Raw genomic sequence first — 11,296 nt, 5'->3', positions numbered from 1 at the left:
TCTAAAATGTAAAGAGTTTTTTTTTTCTTTCTATTTTGCTCTTTCGCTACTTAAATAATAAATGTTATAAAAATGAGAAATTTTTGTAAATGTCGTTCGCTACTTACATAACGAACGTTATAAATATATGATGTTTTTGGGGTGTTCGGTAGCAGACGAAGAATATTTTAATAAATTTGTAGGGAGCGCAAGAAAATGTGTACGGTGATATTTTAGTATTTTAGTGAAATTTATATGTTTTTTTAAAACAGTACATATTTGAATTTTAATCCATAGAAGAAAGAGTTCAAATATGATATTTTTTTTTTTTTACCGTTAACATGAGTCTAATTATTTTTGGTTTAATTAATACCCCACGACACGAGGCACGAGGCGGCTGAGGTGTATGTCTGTCTAGCTTGAACAGCATGGGGACAATGGATAAGCCTATCATGTGAATTGTCAAAGTTACATCAACACATGTATCTTTATATGATGCACCACTGGCCAAACTTAAAAAGTTGGAGAATATGCAAACGCAAGATTCTATAGTATAGAACAAACAAGGGAGATGCACAATGAGGTGGATAAACATAAAATGGATTGGATGGTGATAAAATGTAGTACTAGTACTATGAAAACAGAAAAGAGGGGTGATTAGAAAGATGAACCAATAGATTATGAAGACACGCATGATTGATAATTAGAAATTCTGAAAACAGAAAAGAGGGGTGATTTTTTTTACGCATTTCTCATTGTTTTTAGTAAGAATAAAATCAGTCATAAAGAAAAGTTGAACTAAGTTCGGTTATGAACCATCATAAACTACTTGACTAATCGGTCATCAAACCTAATCATGTAGAAAAGGAATTTACTAAATCAGTGGGGAGTGAGATAAAATTACCCGCTAAGAGATAAGGTGAGTAAAAATAGTATATAATTAGGCCTGAAACCTAAGTACCCAACAAAAGTTCTATGCAAGAACACCCAACCTTGATAAGGACATATCATTGGCAAGGTCTACTAAAATTCTGTGCAAGAAGCTATAAAAAGAAAAAAAATTCTATGCAATAACAATATTCTTGATAGAAGCTATATACTGTATAAGAGAAAAGCAATGTACAAGTATTATCAACTACTTGAATAATTTATCAATAATGAATACTGTTGCAAAATTAAACATAAATAATTTTAATCGAATAAATGAAAGAGCAACATCAATTATAAATCTCAGAATAAATATATATTATAATAGTAAAATTAAGATCAGGTAAATTTATATCTTCTCAGTATTTCCAATTTTGCCCTTGCAAAAAAACTTCGGTTTTTAGAAACCGAATTTTTTTTTGCCTTAAAAAAATTTACTCTGAAAAGCTCGGAAAATACATTCTTAAGTTTTTTCCAACGCAAAAAAATCGTAAAACGTGTTCCCAAATATGTATTCAAGGGCAAAAATGGAAAAATGGGGGGGGGGGGGGAGAAAAGAAATCTTCTAAAAAAAAGGCATCCCATGTAGAAAACAAGTTGGGTCAGGTTCGCCTATTGGGCATCTCAGTCACCGCTCCGTGGGCTTTTATGATTACACTACTCACGAATCTATCTATTCAATTTCTTAATAAACTTGACTTGTCTCTGATTGCCTGGCCTGCCTTACCTTTTCACTTCGACCGATGCGGACGTGGTTCCCTCATCGTAAAAGAAGTAATGAAAGGGAAACCCGGGGGCAAACCACCTTTGTTGTTGCCTGGAAAGCTTTCTAGAGCAGAGATCTAGGGGGCGTTTGTTTCAAGGTATAAAAAATTAATCCAAGGAATAACTTTCCCAGGTTTAAAAAAAAAAAAAATTCCATGGAATAAATTTCCCGTAAAAGTGTTTGGATAACACAATTAATTCCTTGGAATTTTTTCTATTAAAATTTTAAAAATAATAAATATATTTTATTTGCAATATATATTTTGAGAAACTGATAAAGGGAGAGTACAATTATATGTGCATGTGGAAGTCATATCGTGGGTCTAGTGGGGGTAACCTAATGTTTTTCCAAAAAAAACTGACTCCATAATAAAAGTTTCCAGCCATTATTACATGGGAATAGGAAGCCAAGCGACGTGGGTAAATATCATTTCCTGGGAGTAATTTTTTCCTAGGAACAATTTGTGGTTCCATTGTAACAAACACGAGAATTTTTATTCCCATTCTAAGATTCCCAGGAATATTTTTAAAATCCATGAAACATAGCAATGCATTATAGGCATAGATCATTGGTATGAGATGCATTGTTAGGTTGTACCAAATCAAATCTGCTCCATTTTTCCCCCGAGATCCATTTACTTGACCTCATCCTCTTTAGGGGGCACAAGTTCTACATCCTATTCTTAAACTTACTCTCATCTCTTTGCTCTTTGTTTTACGTTTATAGACAATTGGAAGAGGAAAGAAAGATCTCTAGAACTTTCAGCGTCTGACAAAGTGTTAACCCTCCAATTTTAAAAGAAATGGAATATTGGTGATCTGGACATTGGTCAAGAAGTAATTAAAGTCTGATAAAATTTGTCCAACCTATATATTGAACTCAAGTTGTACCATTCATTTTTTAAGTGGTAAAACTCATTAACTATTTAAGTTTAGTCATCTGATTTTTTTCCGAGTGATTCTATTTCTACCTACATTGGCTATGGGAGAAAACGATCTAGTTTTTTTCTTTTCAGCAAGGGCTTTCAAGGATTCCTATGATGAGCCCATTTGGCGAATTACTATGGCCATCATCTTCCATAACACTTGGAGGGACATGTGTGAACCTTTTGGGATATAAACGAAGTGATAAAAAATTCTCTTTAGGTCTCTCAACATGCTTTAAGACACCTCAACATGTTTTAAAAATTTAAGGGGTTTTAGAGGATATTGTGGAACCTAAATAGAATTTTTCCGAAGTGATTGTATATAGATAAAAAAATATGAAAGAGAAGTCCTAAAATAGGCATTTGATGTAACGGACACGACTCAATCCAACAATGATTATGTCCTTGTTGCCTTTTAAAAATTAGCTAATGGCTCCATGCTGAGAGTGAAGTACTTCTAACTACTGCATCAATGTTATTGTTTCTGTGCTCAGCCAACCAGCAAGGTTTGTTTTTTATTTCAACCTTGGACATGATCGTGGTGTTCTCCATTTGACTGTTCTGTCACCTTTTTCTGCCATCTTTAAATTTGAATTTCTTTGATTCTGTTCAACCAGCTTGTTCATTGAGCAGAAACATTTGGAATTTAACATTTACAAAACCAAATCTAAGAAAGCTACAAGTATAGTAGTATTTGACATTCAGGTCATATAATTCGTTTTTACCTTCCAATCCATATACCTTAATTGCATAAATACTATAGTTTATAGTGTAACAATGGATATTCCAAATTCCCAACAATTTCGCATATAAATTAATCAATGGCCTCTACATTTGCAAGAATGCGATCAAATTTCCTTCACAGTTCACTATGGCACCATATATTAGTATTACAACAGAAAATACCAATCTCTAAGTATAATAAATAGAGGATATCAAAATTAATGGCAAAAGGAAAGAGACAAATACATAGATTCCTAACTAAGATGATACATGACTAGTAGTGGAAATACAGTTACACAAGAATTTTGAGTACCAAGAACCCAAGAATTTTGGCATCTCGTCCGTGCTTAAGCAATAGCATACTTGAGTGTCTCCGTCTCCTTGGGCCGCCACTTGGACTTCTGGACACATAACAAACCCTCATTATCCTTGGAGTAGGTCAAGCGAACCTCCCACTGCATGGATTTTACCATGCTCTCAAGCTCGTTAATGATCTCAACAGTGTCACGAACAATAAGGTTTCCTTCAGGCCTTAGAATCCGATCAACCTCAGCTACTATAGCAGCTAAATTGCATCTGTGTGACCGATAAGCATTAGAAATTAGAAAACCCATAATAGCATAGTTTAAAGTTAATCAGACAACCAAAAGTTCACTGGTGATTAATGTGGAAGAAATAGTTATTTTCACCTTTTCTTAACCTTCGAAAACAGATGATCTGCATGAAGGAGATCATACGTCCTAGGATAGGTGCTAAATGATTCACACCAATCATGATATATACCAAAAAGACCCCGTTCAAAAATAATGGGAAGGGTATCTGCAGAGTCTATTGAAACTACATTCATGACCCAAATATTCAAATCCTTCAAAGCTGCAGCAAACCTGGAAGCCACAATTGGCAGATGATGTCAAACTTAGGACATATTAGCAAGTAAATATAATTCACAAAAACATTTGAAATAATGACTTTTGCTCACCCTCCATAGATAGAGTTCATATCCATGACATTCCGCACATTTGACCACTGAATTCCCATTCCCTTTAGATACGAATTGGACACTACATTTTTCCAGTGTTTATAATCAGCAGTAAAATCTTCAGGAGCCGGCTTTCCGTAAACTCCAACTTGGGAACTTGACAACCAATATGGTACATTTGTCAGTCTGGCTGGCCACTTTTCTGGCCATTGTGACCCACGTTCGCTTGAACTAACTGGCACTTTGTGTATGCATGCTTGCAATTTAATATACCTGTCACAATATAGAGATTAGACTGCATGAACATTATAATACTAGTCTTATAGTCAGCAGAAAAATCTCAAGCACAATAATTGTTTATTTGTAGCAGAAACATCTAAGTTCCTCGAGCCATATAAAAAATCCTGTTTCATTTTTATACATATATGTGATAAAAAACATCTATCAGCTCTGTTTTTAAGTTTTCTCACAATGAACAATGACTAAAGTCAAAGATTAATTCGGTCATTAACTCAGTAAAATACTAAAATCTCAATTTGATTTTGCTTAAAAAACCACCATGTCAGTTAAGGAAGGAATACCATGCTGCATTGGGATCATCAGAGTCTTGGCACAGTGGAGGCTGATTCTTTGATCGTCCCTCATAACATTCATTGGATAGTGGCTTCTTGTATATGGCTACACCAACTCCATTAACTTGATCCTTGCTGATCGACACAAGTTCCCAGCATATTTTTTTTGTTAATGCTTTCATTTCTGTGACCAAATTCATAAATGTTAAGATTAAAAAACCTACATTAAAATGCACAAAAGAGGAACACATGAATCTAGTTACAATTTACCATTCCATATTTCAACATCTTCGGAAAGCTTCTGATAAACAGGAGTAGCAGACCATACAAAATACCCACCAGGCCGCAATACTCTGTTTAGCTCCAAAAGAAGTTTACCACCTGCAGTTGTAGAATAATAATTTTTGAAAAATAAGTAAATAGGATAATCAAATCTAGTAATTATTTTAACAAAAATATATGTGATTCTCTTAATTATTACATTAACTCCTATATATAGAAGAGGCTCTACTGTATAATTCAAACACGTGGATTTCATCAAATGTCCCATGTTTTCTCTTCATCATGATAGTAATAACAATGCAAATAATCGAACATCCCCACCCCAACCAAAATAGCCTGCATAACGAAATTCAGTGACATTTACATGTATAATATGTTGGCTGTCGCTACAATTTATATACTAAGTTAAAATTGAAATGCCTACATGAATATCATTCAAAATGCTATATAATGTTAACCTAGTCATGGAAATAAAATCTGTGTAATCTGAATACCTTCTATGTGCCATGGAACTCTACATCGTGCACAATGGACTACATCAAATACTCTCCCAGGGAAGGGAAGTCTCGTTGTGCCCATTACAGCAGATATAGCAGGAATCCCCCTCTCAAGAGCAAACTGAACCTGAGCTTCATGTTCATCCTTTGGTGCAAGTGACATTGCAAGTACATCTCTGTCAAAGAGAAAGCCTCCAAAGCTGGCAACACCACATCCAACATCAAGTATAACACGTGTACGTTTTCCCCAAGCAATGTCAGGTAGAGTCTGCATTATCAAAGCTCCATTAGGTAAAATGCTCAATTGATCCTCCACATCAAGTAAAAAATTGGAAAAATCTAAAAAAAAGTTTAGGATGAAAGTATGTAGATTTTTTATCCTCCGTAATTGGATTTGCCCCGTGTACGTAAATGGGGGGCAACTTTATCATCCTACTTAGCTTAATTTTCTCTACTGGCAGTTGGTACAGTAAGTCTTTTCAGAACCTTCAGATTTATTGAAGTTCATTAACATAGTTGTATTGTACTGCAATTTTTGTATCTCATTTACTATTTGTTTATTAGCCGTACTGATCCCATGTGTCATTTCTACCAGTTCGGTCTAAACTGTCTCAGAACATGAAGAATCATAATTGTGTTGATATAACAACAAACAATTTATTCGCTCAAGGTATCATGAAAGAGAAAACTTGAACAAGTAAACCTCATGCCAGCTACGGCTATCTGTGAGCTGCTTCCATAAGCTTATATCATGAAGAATTTTACTTTCTACATGGTTGAATTGTCATATACCAGTGCAATGATTTTTTCTTAAAGGGAGCGACAATTTAGTGATTACATTGATTATATATTGATCTTGAAAATTTGAATGTATAGCAAATATTTGAGCATATGTTATACGGACATTATTGGAAAAAATCAAGTACAAAAGCAACAAATAAAAGTCAAATCTGATCCAAACAAAATACATATTTTACCTCTTGAATAAAATCAATGTAATGAAGTGCCCCGTGCTTGAATTGGGTTCCGCCACCAGGAAAAGTAAGGTACTCACCCGTGACTTTCACCCAATTTTGGTGGCCCTTAACTTCAGCAAGCTTAGTGTGTGGAACATTGTAATACCATATCTGCAGGAGAAATAACATATAATTTTAGTAAAGCGAAAAACAGAGAATGAAATGACAAAATTGACAAGATTTGATTTCAACCTTCTCTCTGCTTTTAGGCCATTCAATAGAGCGCTTATATCCTTCAGGAAGAGAGACAAGGCAAGTGGGAGGTTCTTCAGGACAGTGCCTTTCTCGATGTTCATAGTGTTTAGTGCTATGAAGACTCCTAATTGCTTTCCAGTTGTCAAGGCATGGGATAAAGTCAGGGCCAGCTGTAACATTACAAACTTTCCAATTGTACTCGGTCTTGGAGGATTCTTGAGACTCCTTTTCATTTTTTGATTCTGCTGCCTGAGTAGGAAAAGATCCAGTCTGTGTTGTACTTTCCTTTAGGAGCTCAGACTGAGCCCCAGAAGGGTATACTTCATTTGAACTCTGGTCCTTGACATTATCATCGGTATTCTTCTCGCTAGAGGTTTCATCAGATTCTTTGTTGTCACTTTGTTCGACCTTCTCCTCTATATTACTATCTGTTGTTTCATCAGAGTTACTAGATTTCTTTTCACTTTCATCTGATTCATCTTTCTTTTCACTCTCATCAGAATCAGATTCCTTTGTGGACGTCTCTCCGCTATCTTTGTTATTTTCTGTAGCTTCTGAGTTTACCTCAGAATTTTCTGTATTGGTACTTTCATCTTCGGTTTTCTTACCCTCGTCTTCTGTCTTTGTTTCTTCAGAAGACTTCTCTTCTTGCTTTTCTACCAAATTAGAGTTGTCTTCGGAGTTAACATTGCTGTCCCCCTTGGTGGCATCCTCAGGCAAATCACCTGGATTATCCTCAAACTGCCGAGCATTACTATTATCAGTTTCGCTCACCTGTTCTCTGACCTCACTCTGTTCTTTCACCTCATTTTTACTCTCCTGAGCCACCTCCCCATTTCGCTCAGGAACTACAGAAGATGATGTCATCAACCATACCCCAATCAAACATAGACCAACAAACACAACAATAGTCACAGTTGAACAGTAACCCGCTGATGATCTTCTACCATCGACTCTAGAATATTTCCCTAAAGCCATGGCGTCGGATAGATCTCAACTCACTTATGATTTAAACCTGATCAAATCAAATAACTACTAAACTTTAGACTTGAAACACAAATTAGGAAAATATTAAATATCGCTATTAATTAATCTGCTATAAACCAGAATCACAAATCATTAAAAGAAAGAAAATAAAATTAACCAATGCAACGTTAAATCAGTTAAACATACATAGAATATGGTAAATAAATCATATACAATAAGTAAGGTAATTAAGCAACAATAAGAAAAAGATAGATCAGAACGTTTTCACACTTGAAATATTAAATAAACAACTAAGTATATTGAAACGCTAATTAATCAGCAAGATTTAACAATAAACACATATACTTAAATGAAACTAAGATTCGGATTCCAAAGGATTGATTCAACAAATTGAAATCAATAATAAAATCAAACTCGGATCTAGATTGCAAGAAACAAGAACGGAACAATGGCATAAATCTTGCAGCAATAGCTCATGGAGAATCAATGAAAGAAAAGTATGAGATTGAATTGGATTCGGCGCAGAAAACGGTGAAGCTGGAATTGAAATAGAGAAGAGAAAAGGATGAATGCGATCTGAGGGAATGAAGAATGGAGCACGTACCTCCGGTAAGTTGTTCAGCAAGAAGCAGATCTAAGAGGAAGATGCTATCTCTGCATTGTGTGTGTGAATACGCGGAGAGACAGTGAGATTTCGAATTGTGTAGATTCTGATTTATATATATATAGCGGAGAGTGTGTGTGAGTTACTTAAGTTGCTACTACTTGCTAGTTGCTTCTGCCAAAGTCACTAGTATTACTATTTTTGATTAATTTTTGTTAGATTTTGCCGACGGAAATAAGTAAAAAAAATGTAACAATGTAAATAATAAAAGGAAAATGCCGAACAGTGCTCCGGGCACTAGTTAAAGATATAAATATAGAAAGTTTATCTTGTAAATTGGGCATTCAAAACTTTTATGATATAAAATGTTATTCTCTCTCATCATTAACTTTATCACCATTAAACCAACTTTATCATCTTCCGATTGTAGTTGCGGGGAATGAAACTGTGGTCCTTCATATTAAGTTTAGCGTCAATCACCATTAAACCAACTAACGATTGATTACATGTTAAAATATCTAAATATACTAACATATAATCTTGGGTCATGTTAAACTGTGTACATGGCACCAGTTAAATGTCAAAAAAGGAAATAAAAAAACAAAATTAATGATAGGAAAATAATTTTTTACGTCTTTAATACTAATTCATACACAAATTCTAAGATAAAATTTCTATATCAATTTAACTAGTGCATCGGTGTCACTAGTATTTTTCAATCTTCTTAATATTTAGCATTATTAGTAAAAAAAAACATATTTAGCATTAAAAATATGCGTATGAAGGGCCGGAGGAGAGGGAGTTTCTTAAGGAAGCGGAAACCATTAGAAAAAAATAAAAAATAAAGGAATGAGGGAAGACAATAGCGTAATCGTTAGCTAAGGAACACATGCGGCTAAGGCTACTTTCGTAAATATCTATCACTACAATTTTGCAAACAAAGACGGCATTTCTTTAGATCTCTCCATTTGGTAAAAGAAGAGAAACGATAGATTTTTGGAGAGAATATAGATAAAAAAATACAAATTTTAATTTATCTATCTTTTTTTTAGGAAAACATGATATTTGTTCGTTTAAATTAGTAAAAACGAGTAAATTTAAATTGGTTGAGTACAAAAAGATTCTACGAATAAACTATCAACATCTAAATTAATAGTATAAAACGACATATTTTTGTTTGCAAATAATATACAAAGTTAAATTAAAGTGATTGAAATATTCATGCTTCTGAATCTATATCATTGACGACTTGGTCACTAATTTTAAATTAAGAGTTGATTGAAATTGACTCGTTAATCTGAACTAAAAGAACACCGCAACAAGGTGCAAAAATAAAACATCACATATAAATAGAAAATCAAACAATATATTATACTGAGACGACGAAATCAAGAAAAAATAACAAAAAAAGTAAATATGTTAAAACCATTTATTTAAATTAAAATGAGAGAGAAATGATGTGCAAATCAAAAAATGTGTTACATACTCTTAAGAAAAATGTGTCACATGAATAAAATAAAATGGCATATGGTAAAACAAGTTTAAAATATTTCTCAAAAAAAAAAATATTTAAAATAAATAGTAATTAGTTAATAGTTACTTCATGTAACAATATGCCACCTCTTTCGATGAAAGAAGAAGAATAATTTCAACTTAGAGAGAATGTAAAGACTTACTCCCTCCGGAGTCCGGTCCTTAATATAATATGGACTAGATACATTAAATTCTCAAAGAATATAAAAAGTGAAATCTCTCTTATATTAAGCATTGGGGGAAGTACTATTCTGAAAGAAGGTCAACTCCAAATTTTATTTTATTTTTTAAATTAAATGAAGATGATAAAATTGAGGGGTTTTTTTTACAAATGATAAAATTGAGTTAATATCATCTGAATATCTTAAAAGGAAATAAAGATGTTTATAATACTATATTTTTGTAGTATAGATTTCTATTTGTCGTTAATTTTTTAAAAAGTTTAATTTTTATATATTATTAATTTAAAATTATTTTAAACACGTATTCAATTATATATTATTATATCATGTAATGAATGAATATGAGAAATTATGTGTTTATAAATGTATTCTTCGATGTGCCAACACGTGATTAAACACATGTATAAAATAATTTTAAATGATTGTATACATAAATTAAACTCTTTTGAAATGTATATATATATATATATTTTTTTTTGTCAAGATGCATTTATATGTTTTATTACTATAAAATCGTAGCAATGCACTTCTACATTCCTTTATCAATGGAGATCATCTCTCGACACATTTTCTTGTCTATATGTTTTTTCAAATAAAATTCTCCATTTTATCCGATAAATTGAAATGATCCCACTTAATAAAAAAAAATAGAGGTGTTTACAATCACAGATAGAGTGTGTTTGGTTGAGTGAAAAGAAAGATGAGAGAAAAAAATATACAAAGATCAATGAATTAAATTATTATTATTTTTTTAAGATTGAATCAAACAACTCAATGATAAATTAGATAATTAATTATTCAATAAATTTAAAAAATTATTTAATTCTTATAATAAACGTCAAAGGGAATATTGAAAAGTGAGATAGTGTCAAATGACCTACAACTTGATAAACAGCTAGCCTAAAAAAGTTTGATTTTTTTGCTCTTTGACCAAATATACTGAGTGGTAGGAGTATAGAGCAATATCAACAAACAACCGACAACGTTAGACTCAACCCCACTTAAAAAATAAGTACATTCTCTGTGATAAAATACAAATTTGGGACATTTTAGCTTAAGGCCAAAATCAGCTTGATACGATAAACATTTTGCATTATTTGGCCGCCATGCTTATTTTTAAGGCTCTGTT

At 32.9% G+C, this 11,296-nt stretch overlaps 1 protein-coding gene across 2 annotated transcripts; it reads right to left on the bottom strand.

Annotated features, from left to right (window-relative positions):
• Positions 1-3,379: 3,379 nt before the first annotated feature.
• On the bottom strand, positions 3,380-8,682 carry LOC123916795 (probable methyltransferase PMT26). Of its 2 annotated transcripts, none has more exons than XM_045968336.1 (9): positions 8,453-8,682; positions 6,859-7,876; positions 6,628-6,777; positions 5,648-5,918; positions 5,142-5,252; positions 4,881-5,055; positions 4,300-4,572; positions 4,010-4,204; positions 3,380-3,896 (listed from the first exon to the last, which is right to left on the bottom strand). In XM_045968336.1, the coding sequence occupies exons 2-9, from the start codon at positions 7,837-7,839 to the stop codon at positions 3,668-3,670; spliced, it is 2,385 nt and encodes a 794-aa protein (XP_045824292.1). In that variant the 5' UTR covers positions 7,840-7,876; positions 8,453-8,682; the 3' UTR covers positions 3,380-3,667. The 2 variants fall into 2 exon arrangements, with proteins under 2 accessions (XP_045824292.1, XP_045824290.1); XM_045968334.1 differs by having other exon boundaries at positions 6,859-7,893; positions 8,453-8,576.
• Positions 8,683-11,296: the final 2,614 nt, after the last annotated feature.

Source organism: Trifolium pratense, linkage group LG3 (assembly GCF_020283565.1).
Source record: "Trifolium pratense cultivar HEN17-A07 linkage group LG3, ARS_RC_1.1, whole genome shotgun sequence".
NCBI classification, from domain to species: Eukaryota; Viridiplantae; Streptophyta; class Magnoliopsida; order Fabales; family Fabaceae; genus Trifolium; species Trifolium pratense.
This window is presented reverse-complemented; position numbering and strand designations above follow the sequence as displayed.

Excerpts from the sequence above, each read along its gene's own strand:
- LOC123916795 (XM_045968336.1), bottom strand. The coding sequence starts at position 7,839 with ATGGCTTTAGGGAAATATTCTAGAGTCGATGGTAGAAGATCATCAGCG. Across the intron at positions 4,205-4,299 it reads ATGAACTCTATCTATGGAGG|GTTTGCTGCAGCTTTGAAGG; the intron begins GTGAGCAAAAGT and ends TGTGGCTTCCAG. Across the intron at positions 3,897-4,009 it reads TTTTCGAAGGTTAAGAAAAG|ATGCAATTTAGCTGCTATAG; the intron begins GTGAAAATAACT and ends TCGGTCACACAG.